The sequence below is a fragment of the Magnolia sinica genome, chromosome 13 (assembly GCF_029962835.1).
Source record: "Magnolia sinica isolate HGM2019 chromosome 13, MsV1, whole genome shotgun sequence".
NCBI classification, from domain to species: Eukaryota; Viridiplantae; Streptophyta; class Magnoliopsida; order Magnoliales; family Magnoliaceae; genus Magnolia; species Magnolia sinica.
In genome coordinates this window covers 9,921,041-9,942,979 of record NC_080585.1, presented here as the reverse complement: position 1 = coordinate 9,942,979, position 21,939 = coordinate 9,921,041, and the positions used below count along the sequence as shown (strand labels likewise).

General features: G+C 41.8%; 1 protein-coding gene across 2 annotated transcripts; it reads right to left on the bottom strand.

The window, feature by feature from the left end:
• Positions 1–1,765: 1,765 nt before the first annotated feature.
• LOC131222746 (calcineurin B-like protein 9) lies at positions 1,766–15,689 on the bottom strand. Of its 2 annotated transcripts, XM_058217923.1 has the most exons (9): positions 15,568–15,689; positions 15,298–15,463; positions 15,135–15,217; positions 12,048–12,107; positions 11,484–11,592; positions 11,333–11,385; positions 10,117–10,197; positions 9,913–10,025; positions 1,766–2,374 (listed from the first exon to the last, which is right to left on the bottom strand). In XM_058217923.1, the coding sequence occupies exons 1-9, from the start codon at positions 15,631–15,633 to the stop codon at positions 2,320–2,322; spliced, it is 786 nt and encodes a 261-aa protein (XP_058073906.1). In that variant the 5' UTR covers positions 15,634–15,689; the 3' UTR covers positions 1,766–2,319. The 2 variants fall into 2 exon arrangements, with proteins under 2 accessions (XP_058073906.1, XP_058073907.1); XM_058217924.1 differs by lacking the exon at positions 12,048–12,107.
• Between the last annotated feature and the right edge of the window lie 6,250 nt (positions 15,690–21,939).

Here is a 21,939-nt window from a genome sequence, read left to right as displayed (position 1 = left end):
AGCTGATATCTCACACGTGCACCATATTGGCACGTGTGGACGAGCAGGCTATCTACAATCGTGTGGGCATTAGAAAACCTCCTGGCTAATGGCTAATGTCTTTACGAATTGAAAGGTCTGCGTTTCTTGGTGAAGGAATGAACGAAAAAAAAAAAACAAGAGAGAAGCGAATGACTCCACCAACTTCCCTTCAGGGTTTGCTGAGTTCTTACGCATGTGAAGCGCTGCCCATCTACATGCATCCACACGTGCTAATAGGAACGCAAATGCAAGATTAGCTTTCCATCTAGTGAAAAAAAAATGCTTGGATTGTGCCTCGGAATCAGGTGTTGCAATTCTTGGGTGGGCCATAGTGGTCAAAGTAAAGTGACGGTTAAAAGAAATTATTTCTGGCCGTCCAGTTGTTTTGTTGCCCAACTGAGAGAAAGATCCGATCAAACATGTGTCTTCCATATCGGCATGTGTGGATGTGCAAGGCTACCGTACCACGTATGGAATAGCAAATCAATCAGCAATGACATTTCGAAAAAGAAATGCAGTAAATGCCTACCCAATGTCTATGGCAATTATACTTTCACCCTGAAGATTCTATTGTAGATTTTTTGCCACCTATGTAAAGGAAATTAACAATGATCATTTACTTTTCAGAAATAGTCAGGAAAAATGCACCCGAGTTTCAATTTCCGGGTGGCTGGTTCTGATGAAAAAAGGGACAGAAGGTTACTCCTACTGACAACTGACAAGAGCTGCATTTTACTGCAATAATGGTAACTTTACAATGTTTGAACTATCCATGGTAAAATAATATCATAATAATGACATCGATTTTACATCACTTCAGTGTCCAATCATCATTATCATCAAATAGACGAATATTAATCTTAGAATAGATATTTTTAAATAATTACGTGAATAAACTACTTATCTGTTGAGTACATCTGCACTCTACCGTTGTAACAGTAAAAAAAGTGACGTTGATACAATTGCTTTATATTAAGATGAAAATAGGCAAACCAAAGAATGGTCATGAGTGATTGACCGTTTCATGGTCACTCGACCATGAAAATGGGACACTCCCAAAATCAAGCTGATCCCTGCTTCAAGTGGCCCAATGCTTGAATTTAGAAGTTTTTGGGTGCTGGTTTATTGCTTCCTGTGGCATGGCCCACCTGGTCAATTGGATCAGCTTGATTTTTTAAGAGTCCAACTTTAACGTGGCCCACTTGATGATTGATTTTCAAGGGTCCAACTTTTATAGTGGAGGTGGAGCAGCCATGCTGGACCAGTTAGACCCCATTTATGTATAATGGTGGCCTCTGAACATGCAAAATGAACTCATCAAAACAAGGATATCGTATTTTTGTAGCTCGTTACATATCTCGTATCAGGGAAATAGTGTTTTCGGACATTCAAACCTTCCTATTTTCTTCCATTCTCCGAACTAACTCTTTTTAAACACCAAAGATCTGTGGTCCACCATGGTGTGCAGGTGCCATCTACTCCGTCCATCAGGCGAGACCTCTCATATGAGCCATATTGCCCAAAGGTCATCAAGAAGATCATCATAATGGTATCCTCGTGATGGATGACTTGGATCATGCAACTCACTGCCATGCTGGTAGGAGTGGTTTCATGTACATCAGTTTACTTATACACCTGGGCGAACTTAGCATAGCTCCTTGAAAACCATGCCAATGTCGTGTGTGCAGGACCTAAAGAATGGTCGTGGCTCTTTAAATCCCAACCATCCAACTTAATGATCCAATTGTGGAGGGAAAATAACCCAAAAAATATCACTAAGCCAGTAGTAGCTGACTTTACCTTGAAATACAGACCATTAACTATTTTATTTTTCACCGTCCATTTTACCGCCATCTTTTGAGGGGCTGCATTATAACCACATGAGGGATCGGCAAACATCCAATGAACGGCCCAGATCTGGTATCAGATACCAAGGGCTTCTCCCGCCATCATAATTGTAAATATTGCCCGACAATCACTTGTGAAGCTCCGTACAATGCAAGGAATCACACGAGGCATTCTGCACATCATTTTACAATGAACAGAATCATTGTATCTGTCGACTGCACACTGCACAAAGTTTTCAAATGCAAACAGAACTCCTGTTTCAATTCGCAAAATCCACACTTCATTCATGACTGCCTGGAGGAGAGGTGTTGACACTTTGATTCGGATCAATTGCTTCCTGGTAGCAAGGACCCATGCATCTGCGAATGTCAATCTGTTATCCCATGGAATTTTAAAGCTCTCTCCCCCTCTCAAGGAGTTTCTAGGCTTCTGCCACATGGCTTCTAATATTCAATCATCAACCTCAGAGTTGAAGATGAAACTGGGGAAGACCGTAGTGATGTCCCTGAAAGATCATGAAGATAAATCATTAGTTAGATTAGCATTCCTTTTCACTCCTCTTCAAGATAAATCTAGTAGTTTTGGGTGATATTGAAGAACAATCACCACCACCACCATCATCAAAGCACTATCCCAACTAATTGGGATCATATTTTCGGGATTCATGATGAAAGTTTTGGCAGAAGTTAGACACCGGCTGCCAACCTGATGCAACTTCCTTTATCCGTGCTTGGGACTGACAATCAGAATACAAAACTCCCATAGGCACTATGTAATAGACTACCACATAGGTTTATTATAATCAAGCACTTTCTCATAGTCTATTCAATATGAGTATATGATACACATTTTTTCTTTTCTTTTTTTTAACCTTTAATGAAGATCATACTGGCACACCCAATAAATCAGTCGTATCAGCTGAAATGAAAAATTACAGAGACATGGAATGGATATGAAAAGGCTTCTGCATGGAAGGTTCAAGATCTGGTCATTATATGTAGAAGCGCTGAGCATCCAATTCATTCCTATGGACATTTTCTAGGTCAATCAACAAATCTGTTCCAAACACACGGTACAGTAGTTCCTCAAGGACATTGATCATTCTCGCCTTGTTGGACACAACAAAAGGAATTGGTTCTAACATTTCATCAGTGGCTCGCATGCTAATCTTATGTTTCTCATTTCATCTCCATGACTGGCTTATCATTCTTCCTGCACACTCGATTAAATATTGCCAAAGACTTCAATATTTAAGTCCCTACAAAGGCAATCCCCAAAAACCTAACCCCTAAATCTTCAAAAACCAAACCACAAATGCCTACCTACCCACAAGAAACCTATGAAATGAATCATCCTACCTATGCAAATCATTTCCCTACCTCCTTGCATGAAATGTGAAAAACTAAAATCATTCCTATGAAACCTTAAATCCCCACCTCTAGTCATGGAAGCCTTATCCTCCACCTCTTGGCAACCCTCTTCACAGAATCACCAACCTAGTATGAGAATGCTCCCCTAATCTATAGAAGTTGGTTAACACTTCACTAGGAGCACCTGTGAATGCCATTTTCCAAGCCAAAAACATGACTCAAAACCCCATCCCTACACGCTGAACACAAACTTACATTGTGCCAGGAAACCATATCCTAGTCTAGCTGGGCTCAAATAAAGGGAAATAAAAAATAAAAAATCCAATACTTGAATAGTATTCTGTGATATTTATTGTTGCCATTCTTACAACTTAACCTTGTAGTGATGGCCAGCCGATCCAGGGCTCATGTTAAGGGGGGTTGATGTCAGGTAGAGAGCCAGTCATTGAACTTTCGCCGAGCAATCATGACATGATTCGTGTTAGGATTTTTGATACACAACAAAATTTAGAACTTTTCAAAAACCAGATTTTAACATATAAACCCCGAGGATCCCCATCCAAGTATCTTCCAGTTTCTACAAAGGAAAAACATCACCACTATCATCATCATCTAAGCCTAATGCCAATAAATTCGGGTCCTACATGAATCCTATTCTGCCATTCCACTCTATCCAAGACCAGACCTCCAGTTAGACCATAGGTCATCAAATCGTCAAGAACAAGTGAACATTGATAGAAAATATTTTGGGGGATTTGATAGAGTTGCCTTGATTAAAGTGATCCTTCCTCCTCACGATAGGTGCCTTCACTTCAAAGACACCAATTTCCTTTTGAACTTTTCAATGACCTGATCTTGTAAATGCTTGGCGGGTTTACCAATGCATTGCAGTAAACCCAGGTAAGTAGATGGAAACAAGCTCAACCTACACCCCCCATTCCTAGCATCTCACTTTTTTTGCACGTTCACCTTCAATCCCGACACCACTTCAAAGCAGCAAATTATCTTACTAAGATTGTCAACCTGTGTTACATTGACGTCACAAAACAATATAGTGTTGTCCACGAACTGAAGATTAAGACTGCCGAGACCCCCTTTTCCAGCATTCTGCTAAGCGCATCTGCCACTACCACGAATAAGAATAGTGACAACAGATCCCCCTGCTTGAGGCCTCTGGATGGTTAGAAAACTCCTCCGGTGACCCATTAAATAAGACTAAGAACCTAACTGATCTGACACACACCTTGATCCATCTTCTCCACTTCTCCCCACACCCAAGCCTGCCTAGCATATAGTCGAGGAAATCCCAATCAATATGATCATACGCTTTCTCCAAATCTAACTTGCACACCACCTCACCTTTGCCTTCTTCAAGTCAATAATCGATGCATTTGTGAGCTATCAAGGCTCCATCCAATATTTGGATTCCCTCAACAAAAGCACCTTCAGTCTTGGATATAGCACTTCCAAGCATGGCCTAGAAGCTTGCGGCCAATACCTTTTGCCAAAATCTTATATGGAGCCCCGATCAAGTTTATCGACCTAAAATCTTTTAGACTGTCAGCTCCTTTCTTTGGAATCAATGCAATGAAAGTTGCCCCTAACTCCACTGGTAGCCGATCTTTTTGAAGAACCCCTTGATAAAGTTGCCCACATCCGATTTCCCTAACTCCTAAAAAATCTGAAAGAACGCCAAGGGAAAACCGTCTGGTCCTGGCACTTTATCCCTCCCTAGCTCATTGATCACCACTTTAATCTCAGCTTCTGTAACCGGCCTTCCAAGAGTATTAGCCTCCTCTTCCGAGATAATCTGAAATTCCATATCATCCAATCTCGGCCTCCCCCATCCTTCGTTTGTGAGCAAACCATGATAAAAATAAATAATAGCATTGCATTCCTTAGCTTTTTCCTCCACCCTAACACCATTCACCACCATGCTGTGAATTCTATTGGCCCTTACCCTTGTGCTAGCTAGTCTGTGGAAGAATTTACTCAAGCCAATTTACCCTTGATTGCTACTTCCATTTTAATTCATCTTCCTATAGGAAGCTTTTATATTATAATGTCAGCATTTCCCTTCTAGCTCTTTCGTCTGAGGATACAACCACACCCTCCTTGACGCCAACGCTTGTATTTCATTGAGGATACCATCCATCTCTTGCTCCCTTTTGCTGAGCACCTCCTTTCTCCACTGCATGGTTTTCCTGTTAAGAAGTTTCATTTTTATATTTTTTTTTGAATAACACAAAACTTGGATATCCTTCCACTTCTAATGACTTATCTTTTAAGAAGTTTCATATTTTTGGAATAGCACAAAACCTGGATGTCCTTCTATTGCAAGATTTTCCCTTTAAGAAGTTTCATTTTTTGGAATAGCACAAAACCTAGATATCCTTCCACTTCCAATGATGCCCACCATTCAAGTCTGCAAATCTGCCCACTTCAAGCCACGCAAGTTCAAACTTCAAACCTGAATGGCTTGGGCCACCAATCCTCCACCTCTAGTAAAATTGGACAGTGGTCCAAAACTGGTTTCGGTAGCTCTTGTTGACTCGTTAAAGGGAACTTCTCTATCCATTTTGCTGAGACTAAGAATCAATCAATCTTGGACTGAATTGGTTTCTCTTGGCCATTAGACCATGTGAACTTGACATCCACCATTAGAAGGTCAATTAGCTTGTTCCTTTGAACCTAATTTGAAAACTCCACCATGCTTCGAGTGTTCCTACCCCCCAAAGATTTTTCATAGGAGAACCTTGCTACATTGGAGTCCCCTCCAATGCACTAAGGGGCGTCCCATTTCTTTCCAGATGTTTCTAGCTCTACCCAAAGAGAATCTCTCCTACCCAGCATATTCGGCCCGTCTACTGAAGAAAACGCCCATATGAAACCAGAGTTCACATCCCTCAACAGCACTAACACCTTTAGTTCTCATTTCCAGCAATCCACTTTTGCCCAGATCCAAGAGTCCAAGATTACTACAATTCCTCTCATTGTTCCTATTGCTTCCTTGGCTGCCCACTCCTTCGATTTTCCTCTCCAGATTTCATCCACTATTTTTTGGTTCATCAAACACAATTTCGCTTCCTAAAGTGCGATCATTTGTGCCCTGTGTCAATTGCAAACATCCCTAATCTGAGCTCATTTCAAGGGGAAACCCATCCCACTCACGTTCCAGCTAATTATTTTCATTAAACACGTTCTCTTCCCTTTCCCCCGTTTGGTTGAACACTTCCATCATAATTGATTGAACATTCAAGGCCCTTCAGCTCCTACTCCCTTTTATAGTCAGCTGCCCCAACTGATCTTTCATCATGGCATTCTGGACACCCCTTTCTTCTACTAGTTGGAAGAGAGTGATGCAGCCCTCCTCACAATCTCCAAAAGTGACCCCAACATTCTTCCAATATGACCTAGAGCTTTTGGGATCCACCTCTTACTTTTTGCCACCGACACCTAATCTCTTCCCACTTCCCCCTTGCGCAATGCTGAAATGGGCATTTCTACAATTCTGCTAAGGTCTTCCAACTCATGACAGACGTGGCTAATACCTATATAAGAGAGATGACCAAAGCTTCCTCCTCTTCCACTTTATCATGCTTTTATTCCAAGAGCTTCATGCTTTCGTCGGTCTCCTCCACATCAGCTACCTAGCTAGCGAGGACTAGCGGCCCTAGTTCGTCTTTTGGACCCACATTCCCTGCATCTTCTGAAGGACCGATCTCTTCCATGTCAATGTCCCCCATTTTAAGTTGCACGGAGCTATTCTTCCCATTTCCTTCGACCAAGGGTCTCGTGGAAATATCACTTCTTTGAGAGCTTGATGATGACAATGTATTGCATGTGTGCCCTATAAGTGATTAAGGCATGTGTCCCTAATCCACTAAGCTTCGCATGAATCTACTCCATCACATGTCTTCTCTATCGCTCGTGTTACCTTCGCTAGCTGCCACTCCATGACACGTGTCACTCCCCCTAACACCATTTCATCTCCCTTGGATTTGATGTACACGTGTCCTCATCCTATGCACCTTTGTATAGGTATCATTTAGATCCAGTATCTCTTGCCCCCTTCACATACACTATTGTCATGCGCCTATGCAGTACTAAATGCACTCGGCCATGCCCCTATTTAGCAATAAATGCACAACCGTCTTCATCAGCCACATGCAAGCCTCACTTGCCATTTGTCCTAGCCTCTTGCCACACACCAAGAGGTGAAGACATTCTCTAACAACCGTTAACATCGAGCCATCCATATGTCTCTGTCCTTCTCCTGATGTTCCCAAAATGCGTCATCCTCCCCCTCCTTCAAAATGCTTCCACCTACCAACGAAAAGACCAGCCTCCCTTCTCCCGCTGCCACCTCAACAACTACTCCCCCATCATGCTTCTCCGCTCGCCGCCTGTCCCCTCGCCCATCTAGTAGTCTACCGGACCACCCCACGTGTACTCCTCCATTGTCAATCCTCTACCTTTCCTCTTCTCTTTATGCATGCATCGTTAGCTTTCCTTCTCGTATCTCCTTTTCACTTTCAGGTTGACATCACCGATGACCACCTTCAACATCTCCAGAACCGGAGAAGTCCTGACGGAGATTCTCGTGGCACGGAGCTCTACACAACCTTTTGAAAGGGGATCAATGGCTACCACCTCCCCCAAGCATGTGCCCACCTCCATGAAAATATCTTGCACCCGTAACTCCAACAACAATCCCCACAATTGATATCAGGCTTCCTCCTGACCCAACAATGACAAGCTCTTCCAGCTACAGATCCTAACGACCATGTCATTGTTGAAGAAGCTCACTAATAGTAGAAGCTTGTTGGTCTCAACTTCTGGCAGAAGAGAGATCAGAACCTCTGACTGAAGATGTTGTCCTGCATTCACCAACATGTACGAATTGATGGTAATCGGTCCATCTGCCTCCTGACTCCCCCCGATTGCACTTGGTCGTCTTCTTTGTGATGTAGGACAATTAATCACTTGCTCTAAAAGCTCGAACTGATAAAACATGGCAAATTAATCCATTTATCTCATAGCCCAGGCCCCAAATCCATGGGTTAGGTCATTGGTTGAACCCTCGTCGGCCCCAAATCCATGGGTTCCACCTCACACAAGCCACTCACCTCACACAGCTCTGAAATTCACGGGTTCCGCCTCAAATGAGCCACCTGCCTCACATGGGCCCCAAATCCATGGGTTCTGCAAGCCGCCCACCTCGAGCGTACCCCTACATCCCACAGGCCACCCAAGCCCAGTGTGAATATGCCCCCACATTAATCACCACAGGTGAGGAGTCTCGAACACAAGACCTTCCGCTTTGATACCAATTTGATGCATGACAATTAACCACTTGCTCTAAAAGCTCGAACTGATAGAACATGGCAAATTAATCCCTTTATCTCATAGCCCAGGCCCCAAATCCATGGGTTGTTCATCGGCTGAATCCTCCTCGTAGGCCCCAAATCCATGGATTCTGCCTCATACGAGCCACCCACCTCACACAGGCCCCAAATCCATGGGTTTTATGGGCCACCCACCCTAAGTGTGCCTCTGCATCCCACAGTCCACCCCACTCGAGCCCAGTGTGAAAATGCCCCCGCATTACTTTGGCTCCTCCCCCTGGTTCTCCTTCTTCCCATCTCAAATGCCTAACCACCACATCCCTGTACAACCCAACTCCCTTCGACACCATAGCCCTCCTCAATTTTGGCCTTTCCACCCTCTTCACCATCTCTCCTCCCTCTTTCCTCTTCCCCTTTCCCCTGTTTTTTCTCCCAAGGATTTCCTTATTGACAACAACCAAACTATATCTAGCCACTTCACCGTCAGTTTCTTTCCTTAATAATACTTCCTATTATATGCTACAATAGCCTTTTTCACCTCCTCTGAGGTCATTCATACGAATGCAAAGCCTCTTATCCCCTCCGATCCTCTCTTCTTCAGGACAACCTACTTTCATTATCTCCCCATGGGTTCTAAATGCCCAAACGAAATGCCATTCTTTCCAATCATCATGAAGTTTTCAATAAATAGTGTCACCAGCTCCCACAAGCGCTTATCACTTTCCCTTACTTAACTTCTTTCTTCTTCCCGATCATCGTCCATTCTCCCTCCTCTTGTTCTAGATCGTCTTCTCCTCCCTCATCTTCACACACATTCTTACCTTTCTCATTTCCCCCATGTTCCCTCTTCTGTTGTTTCATGTTTTTTCTGATTTCGTGCTCCGTCTCCTCTGGACTTCAAATAAATCTTCTCTCTTATCACATGATTCCCCCATAAGGATTACCCTCTCGATTGACCCCTCAATCTTTTAGCTGCTCAAAATCCTTGCCGCCCTCCTGATTGCCCTCTCGAACGAGCCATCATAACAGCTCTCTCGAAATCTTTATCTCTTGCCTGCCTTTATTGAGCGTTTTGTTGAGGACATCCTTGTATTGCTTCGCCCTCTCTCTCTCTCTCCCACTCTGCTCCTGTGAGAAAATTACAACATACGCATGTCTCTGTCTTAGTTTATCCTCTTTGTTATGTGATAAGAAACATTAGACGTGCAAGGGTTAATGTGTAGATAAATCTCATGCTTAAATATGAATTAAAAAAATGCAGATTTCAATTGCAGTGAATTGTGGGTAAAGAAGAGCACATTATGACATTAAAGTGCATTGCATACTTCAAATAAGGGAGAGTCATGTTCTTCAAAAGGGAGGGTTTTCGAACAACAAAATCTCTCCATTCCTCTTTGTTGATTCTACCATCCTCGTCGGCATCAGCATCTTCAAATGTCTGCCCATGTAATGAATAGACAATAAAGTATAGAACATTCAAAAAGGCTAAGGAAGGAAGCCAAAAGGAGTAAACTTGGACAAAGCCTTACCTTATCAATGATGGCTTCAAGAAGCTCATCTGATAGCTTCATGTCTGATTCTATCAGAATAGCAATAACCATCTGCTTAACCTGAAAAGAAAGATGTTTTTAATGACACTTAGATCCAACTATTCTTCAAGTACAAAAGTTCAATAGATGGAGGAATAAGATCAATTGGCAATAAGATAGCAGTGCAAAAAAAACTACTGAAATAACCCAGAAACATTGATTAAATGAAGATACAAAGAAAAATAAAAAAGAGACCACTTGGGGGAGGGCAGCAAATCTTGTTTGTCACCAGTACATCTTCTGTACCATCCATAAAAGTAATTTCAACATATTTACGCTTGACCTAACAACTACAAAAGCTCTTAAGGTGCATACACATGGACCTTTTTTCTGGATCAAATGTTTAAAAAGTTAAATCTAGAGAAAAGAAGGATACAGAAGCAATCGAATACAACAACAAAGTAAAATTATGCACTACAAAAGCTTATAAAGATCTGACACAGACCTTTCTTGAATCAAATATAATTAAATTAAATTTCGAGACACAAAAGAAGTGCCACTATCAATGTAGATAAGTTTGCTTCTTGATGTGTAATCGATAAGAACCTTACTAGGAGAACATGCTTAACAAGTTCAAAAGCATCCCTTGATATGATGAGGGTGCTAAACTACGAGACTTGGCAATTGGCACCGAAAACTACAAAAGAATAAAACAAACCAGCTTCCATTGAATATGTCCTTGCAGACTAGAACAGATACTTGGACAAATTTTTGCATGATGAACATGTTTTCTTTTTGAAAGATAACAAAAATTATTAAAAAGGCTTCTTCTTCTTTTCTTTTCTTTTTCTTTTTTTTTTTAAAAAAAACTTTTTTTTTAACAATATAATATATTGGAACTATACATGTAGCCACACCAACACCATGCTGCACCCTTAATGTGTTTGACAATAGTGAGCAAAAGGAATGGCCTGTTTAACCCCAAAATCAACAAATAAACATGCTAGAAGATAACATACTGCCTGTGAATTGTAACAACTACAACTCCAGGAGATGGCATCAACTCTAAATACATATACACATACAGATTACATACATACATAAATGTGTTTTGTGTTTATTTATTTATAAGCATATGTATATGTGATAGCTAGACTCTACTTCATGTTAGAATTTCACGGAGACCATAACAAGTTCCAGTTTGCAACTCACTCACTTCTTCACGCTCTATATACCCTGTTTGCCTCAGATCATACAGCCGAAATGCAACTGCAAAAATCCAAAGGAAAATAAAAGATGTTATGATATGCATGTAGATAGGCATATAACCACACACCGACACACACACAGAGTGGGTGGGACCTTACAGTCAATTTTATCATCCATAGGAGTGCAAGGATGGAAGACACTGAGTGCATGGACAAACTCATCAAAATCTATAACACCATTTTTCTTTTCATCAAAAAGATCAAAAACCTGTAAAGTGTAAACAAAGGTTAAAAGAAACGTTAAACAATCTGATTGAAGAAAGAATAGTGCAAGTAAAATTTTGGCAATTCTAAGGGAAAAGGGAAAAATAAGTCACGAGTTTGCCCAAAGACATCTTGTGTAACAGATCAGTAACTAACCAACAAATGAAATGCACAAATAAATGAATAAATGTAATTGTACTAAACAATTGAAGTTTTTTTTTAAAAAAATTTGGAAGGCAACACTACCAAGACTTGAACCATGGATCACTCACACACACTACACAGTCTCTACCAGCTCATCTGAGGAGCGGGAGACAACAATTGAAGTTATTGAAGGACAAAACGACCTAAAATAAGAAGATACTATACATCTATATTTGAGTCAGTAGTACCAAGTGACAGAAGCCAATGGTAAAAGACAATAGAAAAGGGAAATTAGGACATAAGTCAATATTTTACTCTATCCAGAAAAAGGTTCTCGCCAGATGGAGTCTTGAATAGTGCCAGTTGAAGTTCCTCCTACCAAATAAGAGATTGAAGCATCGTCAAAAAGATGTTTAGGATCTACAATAAATTTTCCCCTCGGAACCGGTTTTCATGAGAACACATAAGAACCCTTTGAGAATTCATCCCACATGATGTGTATATGCAATCCAGGCCATACAGTCCCTTCATCGGGCTTGGCTGAAGGGTCAGCCAAAAAATCATGCTCATTTGCAACTTAGGTGGGCCCTGGTGAAAATCAAGGGTGGGCGTCCCTTCCCACTTTGCTGTGGGCCACCTGTTTTTTGAATCAGGCGAATTTCTGGGCCCTAGGGATTTCACGAGGTGACATATCTAGTGGACGGATTGGATGCCGCGACACATCATGTAGGATGAGTTCTCAAAGGGTACTTCTAACAGGTTCTCATGAGAATCAATGCCTGGTAGAAAATTTATCTAGCATCTGCTTCCTAATAGCCTACAAGCTGCCAGGACTGGCATAACATTAGCAATAAGCAGTTGCCGTTTCAAAGAGTAATATCTGAGGTCTTAACTGCTGAATAATGATGAAGTTAAATTAGCAGCCTTGAAAGAATCATTAAATTTTCATGCTTAAACCGCAGCAGATGAACTCTTCCATTTCAGGCTATTTCATAAGCCTGAGAACTACATAATCCTCAGCCTTGATTTCCAGCCTTTCATTTGATCCAAACATTCCATGCAGGCAGGGACCATTGTATATCAGCAGTTGGCTATATTTTCACTTTAACCAATCAATTTGCAATCCAATTACTGGATGGATCCGGATGACACAGATATTGATTGAAATTGATACCTTCCTTTGCTAATTAACTAGTATCTACACGTATTCAAATTAATGCAAATATAGTTTCAAATTAATGCAAATACAGATCAAACTAAAGATATTAAGCATAACAAAAATTCTGTTCTTGTGGTTCAACTGGTATCATAATTCCTGAATTTCTACGTGAATCAAGATCGAGGAAAAGAAGTCTTCAAATCACTAGGTTGTGTCGAAATGGAGGGTTCTCTACAGCCAATGCCCATCCGCGCATGGCACAGCCCGCATTTGGGTAGTCTGTGTAACTAAAAGGCATGCCCCAACTGTATTGAATACTAGACAAAATGAATACAATGGTAATTCAGGCCATACGCTGTAGGTTGACAAACGACCCGTTCTTCTTGATAAACAAGAGTCACAAAGTAGAAAATTATCGATACACCTATATCTGTTTTACTTTTAATAATATTTTTCCTTTATTTTTTTATCAAGTTTATAAAAGTGGAAGTACAATGGAGTTCTACTATAGAAGCACAACATAGTGTCAGCTCATCAGACAACTGACACTAATGTTATCGAGTTTATAAATAATAAAAAGAACCACACTGGCATCAAATGCACTTTGGCAAGTCCTGATTGAACAATCCTAACCTTCCAAAAGCAACTACAGCAGGAATTGCATTTGATGCTCGAAAGATCAAACATTGGATAGCTAAGAGCTTCCACTATAAAGTAGTTTGGCCACAAGATCTATCCAAGTTAAGTTCCATCTGATCAACTGTCTGGATTACCGACATGTAGAGGTGGGCATCGGGTTGAGTCAGACCGGATTGGGTCCAACTCGACTCGATCCAAAACTTTCAATGCCCTGACCCGAACTCGATCCGATCCGGGATTGAGTCCGGGTCCTCTGACTTGATCCGATCCGTTGTATTGCTGGCCCGACCTGAACCGAGTCCAACTCGGTCAAGGGAACCGAGTCGGATCGGGTTGGGTACAGTTCGAATCGAATAGTCTGTTTCAATGGTAGACGTTCAACCCCCCACTGCTTTTTGCAGTGTGGTCCACTTGATCTTTAGATCTTTCTTATTTTACAGCTCAAGCCTTAAGACTGGCCCACCAAATGGATGGACGGTTTGGATATAACACATACCTCATGATGGGACTCACATAACTTGCTAACATCAATATATCAACCGGCTTGGTGCATTGGTACACCTGCAAGGCTGCCGCTTCAATCACATACAACGTTGAGAGGGTTACGGGTAACCTCCCATTAAAACGTTCATGATCATTTTTTAGGCCCACCGAGGTGTGGTTCACAAATTCAGACCATCCATTATGTGTGTCCCACTTGGATGAGGGGTCAAACCAAGTTTCAGATGCATCCAAATTTTAGGTGGGCCCCACCAAGTTCTTTTATATGTTTTAGGAATGTCTTCACATGATTTTAGATGGTATGACCCACCTGAGTTCCGTATATGGCTGATTTTTGGGATATCCCATAATTTAAAGGGGACCCATCAAATGCACAGTGTTGATGTTTGACATGCACCACGGTGGGGCCCACACAGCTCGACCGCATAGAACCATTCCCTTTTGTCCGTGTCAGAGCTCGGTGCTCGATGCACCTCGAGCCACGAGCTGAGAGGAGGGATTGGCTACTCCCCTGCCAGCAGCCAATGGCTGATGGTCGGTGCTATGTGGACCCACCATGATGTATTTATTTCATCCATGCCTTCCATCTAATTTTCTAGATCATTTTATGGAATTAAACAAAAAATGAGGTGTATCCCAATCTCAAGTGGACAACATTACAGGAAATAGTGTTGAATGAATATTGTGCGGATCGGATCCAATTGATCAGATCGGTCCGGATTGACATTGATCCGAACTTGATCCGTTGAATGGTCGGATCTGGCTGGGACAACTCAATCCGGCCCAATCCTGGCCTTTGGTTCGGATCGGATCGGGTCGGATTATGCCCAGCTCTGCCCGCCGGCGACATGTGCATGTCAGCTCAAATAATTCCTTGGCTGTAGAACCTCTAATCGCCTCACAAAAATGCGCACGAGTCATTGTGGGCAACAATCGCATTGAAGATGAGTGTGTGGGGTGTGTGTGCGTGCGTTAAAAAAAAAAAAAAAAACAATCGCATTGAAGATGAGAGAAAACCAGCAATCCTATCTGCAACTCGACCACATAAAGAAGCTTCCAGAAATCAGAAGGAAAGAGGACTGGGCCCCACAAGAGGACCTTACCTTATGTATGCTGCCGTCGTCGACAATGGAGCTACTCAGCTTCTTGAACAGCTCATACAGGGCCTCGATCTCGTTCACTGTGACTGCGGAAAAATCGAAATTGAGTAAAAAGGATTTCCAGAAAGAAGAAGAAAAAAGGAAAAAAAGAGGGGTTAGGGCAGACACGGGGAGTCCTTGGCGAGCGCAGCCATTTCCTTGAAACGGTTTTGGATTTTACAGGGGCTTTGCTTAAAGCAATCGGCGATGGCGAAGATCAGGACTTCCACAATCGCGATACACGGTATGAATGCAGCGCAGAGACGCTCCCCAATCGTTAGAGAGCTCGAACTCTGCAAAATACCCATAAAAATGAAAAATGAAAAATAAAAAAGAGGAAGAGAGAGAGAGAGAGACAGACAGAGAGAGAGAGAGAGAGAGAGTGGTGGTGCATTACCAGAGCATTGCTGTTGGTAGTATCCATTTTCCCTCTGAAAAACACATCAGCTCTATCTCTGTACATGGAAGAGAGCGGAAGCGTTTCGCGTTTGCAGGGAGGAAGCTAGGATGAGCTTGTCCACACACAAGCACCACGGGCGCAGTTTGGGTGGATCCCAAACTATGGGTCCACTGTAATGTGCGTGCCTTATATCCACACCGTCCATCCATTTCGACAGATCAATTTAGGGCATGGTTCGAAAAATTAAGCAGATCCTAATCTTAGGTGGACCATACTACAGGAAAAATTCTTGATTGAATCCCCACCATTAAAATCTCCAATGAGGTCACCAAAATGTTTATTTGTCATCTAACTCGTTGATAAGGCTTACAAGGACCTGGAAGAAGAGATCGCACAACTATTATCTTGATCGTAAAGATAGACGGCTAGAAAGTGGACCTGATGAGTGTAGTGGCTTGATTTTTGTAAGCCAAGGCCCACTAACTGAGGGTCCCTTCAGATGAATCTCGTGGATCTTACATGGGTACCACGCCATCTCTTGTGCGTGCCATTGTCTTCGGCGCTTGTACATATGTGATGCTCTCATGGGACTACGACGCATGACAGATAAGCTACTTACATTGCCTTTGCAACCAGATGATCGTGACTGAATAAATTTTGATATGATATACGCTCGAGTGCATTTTGAAACTGCAATGCCTCACACGTGCAACGTGTCACACACGTGTAAGATCTGATCCCGCTCATCAGGCGATCCTCAGCATGCATTGGATGGGCGCATCTAAAATCCAGAAAATACGATCATCAGGTGAGACACATGTGCACACAAGTTTAAACCATTAATCAATTAATTTTAATGGATCAGTTAATGATTAGAACATGGCCATCTGATGATTCTATAAGCCTGATGTTTGTAATTTCGTTTCTTCATTGATGGGATCTCCTAAGAACAGATCGGATCGGATCGGATCCCACGTTACGCATCTTTTGACATTTTCCACGTGTTACGCGAGTGCAGCGAGTCTAATCAGCATCTCAGGAGAGAACGCGAGTTGCAGTAACCGTCCGTGGTGTGGTCCAAACTTTTGTGGCCCATAAAAAGGCTGGTGTACCACACATCAGCTATATAGCTGATGTATTGACGTCAGCAAGCTCCGTGGGTCTTATCATGAGGTTTGTGTTACGTCAAAACCGTCCATCCGTTTGGCAAGCGCATCTTAAAGCTTGAGCCAAAAACAATAAGATAGATTTAAAGATAGACTGGACCACATGGCAAAAAAAAGCGGGGGATTAAATGTCTACCATTGAAACCCTTTTGGGGGTCATAGAAGTTTTGGATTAATATAAAATTTGTTTTTCTTCTTCATCCGTATATTTTTTACCTTATTAATAGATTGGATGGAAAATAAACGTGATGTTGAGCCCTATGAAAATTTTAATGGTGACAATCATTATCCTCATTGTAATTTTCAATGGGGTCCATTTCAACTTTGGATATGATTCAATTTTTGTCTAATGCTCTAAAATGATCTCAAAAAATGGATGAAACGCATGAGTATAATAAAGACATCATTGTGGAGTTATTTTACTTTAATCCGTTTGTACAACTTAGACCCTTGAGATGTCCACCCCCTTCATTTTCTCCTTCCTATATTAGAGCATGATCTAAAAAATGAGATAGCTCCGAAAGTGGACAACACCATAGGAAATGGTGGGGATGGAGATACCCGCCAATGAAACTGTCCTAGCTCAACACCATCTAAACCCTTCATTTGAAACACAAATATTAGCTTGATCTATACCTTTTGTGTTGACTTGATATAATAGAATTTGGTTTAGTTGGTTGGTGGATAGTACATTTCAAAGGTGAGCATCTACTATTGCAAAAGATATCTTAAATCATGTAAATTATTGAGCTGTTCGACCAGCTGAGAGGCTTGCTCAACCAGTCGAGGTCCGATCAACTCGAAGTTCAACGTGTTTTTCTTTCGGGAGTCCGGGCTGCTTGACCAATCGAGGCCCTGACTCAACTAGTCGAGGGTTATGCAGCCTACACGTGGACTGTATAAATTTGAAACAATTTTTGGACTTTTCTAAAAGAGGCGCTAAGGCTTTCTAAACTATAAATAAGGACCCATATAACTATTATAGGGCATGCTAAGGCTTTTTAAAGGGGTTCAAAGGGTTCCTAAAAAAGTTTTAGGGTTTCTAAAAGGTATAGCAAGAATAAGATTCAAGTTTGTTCGAATCAAATAATTCATTTCTCTTTATAATTTATGCCTTCATAATGGAACTTTGTCGTTTGTGCTTTGATTTTTCACGCAAGAGTTTTCCACGTTAAATCTGTGTGTTCTCTTGTGTTTACTTAGTATTCTTGGATTACTATCTTAGATTTAAATTTGTGTGATTTTGCAACACAAATCCCCAACATTTACTAAATAAACTTATTTTTCATTTGAAACACAAATATTAGCCTAATCTATGTCTTCTTTGTTGACTTGATATGACAGAATTTGGTTTGGTTGATCGATGCGTAGAACGTTTCAAAGGCGAGCATTTACTAAATAAGCTTATCTTCCAGAACAACACATGGTCCAATCAAATCATCTACCAATGGATCACTACATAGACTTTGTGGTGGTAGGATCACCCTGCAATCCACATCCAAGATTGGCCGGCTGAATAAGATAATCCGTGTCCTAGGTTGGTTCACCGAATAAGATAATCCGAGTATCTAACTCGCCGGGTTCCACCGGTGAAAGTGATGGGCCATTAGTTTTTCTAAACCACATTTACATCAAGGAGCAATTGAGAAGAATCCTTGTTGTGAGCCTTTGCGCAGTGCACTCGGGTTTCAGTTTTGACAAGTGGGCCCATGGTTCGGTAATCCAGACCACTGGTTTGTTAAGTCCCATAGTGGATTGACCAGGTCCTTAGGGCCTCCTCCATGGTATAATCCTAACCTCTCTGTGTGTGGTGAAGAAATGGACAGTTGAGAAGTGAAACACCACAACGGTCTGCATTCTACTGCAACAATTGCCAAGATCGATGGCTAAGATCTTCCATACTTACAAATTTTTAGGACTTGTCAATCTAAGGTACACAGCAGCACAGCAATGGTTCGGATTGCCTGAACATGGGACCCACTTGCCTAATTTTAAAACCCGAGTATTGTGTCAAAGCATGGGGTCGAGAATCCTGACTTTCCTCGTCCAAACAGGGTCCCATGTTTCAAAACTAAAAGTATAAAGCTGTTTTAAATTCCCACAAGTGGGTCAATCCATCACTTTTCACCAGACGTTGACAGGGAGTGGATGAAGTGTTACCCGGGTAACACCCTTGCAGGTGTTTCCATTAATGGGGGCCACCTTGATGCATGTGTTGTATATGCATAATGTTTATCCAGCTTATTTTAGAGTATGTTTCGGGACATGGTCTAAAAAATGAAGCAGGTCCAAATCTCAACTGGACCATACCACGGAAATTAGTGGTTAAGAACTCATAGCGGCCCACCATAATATTAATTTGCATGCAACATGTTGATAAGGTCACATAGACCGACCTGAATGAAGGGGAAAATATAGATATCAGCTTGATTTGATACTTTCGTGCCTCGGGAAGTTTTTAACGGTGGACATTCTATCTTATTTCTGCTATAATGCCCTAAAAGCTGCTATAATGCCCTAAAAGCTGATGGACATTTGGGTCTAAGTGGTTCATCTTAGTAATCCCTTGTATTGATATTTGAGTCTAAGTCCACTCAGATGAGTGGTATGGAACTCATTTTATGTCTTAAATCCATATTAGGGACCATTCATATGGTTAAACCTAACGTGAGATTACACATTTAAGTGTTCGAGTAATACACATCCCAGTGGGCCCACAAAAAATAAGGGGGCAACTACGCACTTGGGCGAAAAAGTCAGGCTGGCATGTTATTTATGTGAGCCACACAAAGGATACAGTTGGGAGGGTGAATTTAAGGCCATTAGTATCGGGAAGGTGAATTTAGGCCCATACGTGTGTGATTCAGGTAGGGCCACACTAAAACAGTTTGAAGGGTAAGTGTTGCCCTGATCATTTTTTCCATTTGTGTGGTCCACTTTAATCATAGATAGGGCTGATATTTGTACCTAAGCCAAAAATGGAGTGATGAACCTAACGTCTGGGATGAATTTCACATCAACATTGAAGTAAGATCTCCTTTGCTTGCACCCTTGCTTTGTACTCTCATCTTCCTGGCTCCATCCCATTGCCCCCATCTTCTAAGGCTCCAACACTCTCTCCCTCATGTTATAAGCTCTACGTCTTCCCAACTTCCGCGGAGCATCACCTCTCTCATCTCATAATCTCTTATTTCTTCCCAACTTCCAAAGAATAGATAAATCTCAAAGAGAATTATTTTTCCGTAGATTTTCCAACCAGAGCTACATTATTTATAGATAATTTTCAAAAAAAAAAATCAAATATTCAAATGAGGCTAATCCTATTAAATATAAGCAGCTTGCCTTTGAAAGCCTTTGGCAAGAATTCTGCAACAAGAAACTAAGTGGGCCTGTGATTTTGGTGAGAAATCTACACCGTTAATTCATTTTTACCGATCATGTTAGGAAAATAGGCAAAAAATGAGCAGATTCAAAACTAAAGTGAACCACACGATTCGAAAAAGGTGGGCACTCTAAGATGTAAAGATAGACGGCTAGAAAGTGGACCTGATGAGTGTAGTGGCTTGATTTTTGTAAGCCAAGGTCCACCAACCGAGGGTCCCTTCTGATGAATCTCATGGATCTTACATGGGTGTCACGTGTGCGTGCCATTGTGTTCGGCGCTTGTAGATATGTGATGCTCACATGGGATTACTTCAGATGACAGATAAGCTACTTACATTGCGTTTGACAGACAAGCCACTTCATTGCCTTTGCAACCAGATGATCGTGACTGAATAAATTTTGATATGATATATGCTCGAGTGCATTTTGAAACTGCAATGCCTCACACGTGTAAGATCTCATCCCGCTCATCAGGCGATCCTCAGCATGCATTGGATGGGGCATCTAAAATCCAGAAAATACGATCATCAGGTGGGACACATGTGCACACAAGTTGAAACCATTAATCAATTAATTTTAATGGTTCAGTTAATGATTAGAACATCAACATGGCCTTCTGATGATTCTATTAGCCGGATTTTTGCAATTTCGTTTCTGCAGTGATGGGATCTCCTAAGAACGGATCGGATCGGATCCCATGTTTAGCATCTTTTGACATTTTCCACGTGTTAGACGAGTGCAGGAGTCCAATCAGCATCTCAGGAGAGAACGCGAGTTGCAGTAACCGTCCGAGGTGTGGTCCAAACTTTTGTGTCCCATGGTCATTCATCACTGTTTTAAGATTTGGAATCATGTCCTAAAATAAGATGAAAAATAGATGAATGGTGTAGATATACAGAAAATACAGCAAGGTGGGCCCAAGACGGCTGGCATTCGAGCCCTTCGTTTGAAACACAGATATTAATAGGGGTGTACATGAATCAAGCTAGCTTGGGAAGCTGATTTCAGATTCGAGCCGAGCTGGGTTTTAGAGCTCGAAACTGAATTCGAGCCAAGTTCAAATAAGCCCGAGCTTGACTCAACTCAATTCGTTATGTAGCTTGAACTTGGCTCGACTCGAATCAGCTCGGTCAAATAGTATAAAAAGAAAGAAAAAAACAATTCTGAACTTTTTTACCCTTTTCCTTTTGTTTGTAAAAAAAAAAATTGCTCGCCTGACCCTAGCTATCTGCCCCTCTCTCTCTCATCGTGCTCGACTAGCAAACCTAATGACCTAGCCTCTCTCTCTCTCTGGCCTTTGCTCAACCAGCGACCCACCAACCCTAGTCCCTACACCTAGCTCGACCTTGGCTAGAACTAGTCCGATCTGCTAACCGAACCAAGTCAAGCTGGACATGATGGCTCAATCACTGAGCTGAGCCGGACACAAACTTGGTGTGCCTGATGACCGAGCCGAGTTGAGTTGAAGCCAGCTCAACTTGGTTCGACCCTGTGTACACCCCTAAATATTAGCCAGATTTGTCTTCTTTGTTGACTTGATATGACAAAAATTGGTTTGGTTGATTCATGTGCCGCTGCATAGTACGTTTCAAAGTTGGGCATTTACCAAATAAGCTTATCTTCGACAACACCACATTGCCTGATTAAATCATCTACCAATGGGTCACCACATAGACTTTGGGGTGGTAGGATCACCATGCAATCCACATCCAAGATTGGTCTGCTGAATAAGATAATCCCTGTATCTAATTCGCCAGGTTCCATTGGTGAAAGTGATGGGCCATCAGTTTCCATAAAACGACATTTATCAATCAAGGAG

Coding starts and splice junctions, on each gene's coding strand:
- LOC131222746 (XM_058217923.1), bottom strand. CDS start 15,633: ATGTACAGAGATAGAGCTGATGTGTTTTTCAGAGGGAAAATGGATACT. Junction 15,218..15,297: donor GCTCGCCAAGGACTCCCCGT/GTCTGCCCTAAC, acceptor ATTTTTCCGCAG/TCACAGTGAACGAGATCGAG. Junction 11,386..11,483: donor TATGGATGATAAAATTGACT/GTAAGGTCCCAC, acceptor GGATTTTTGCAG/TTGCATTTCGGCTGTATGAT.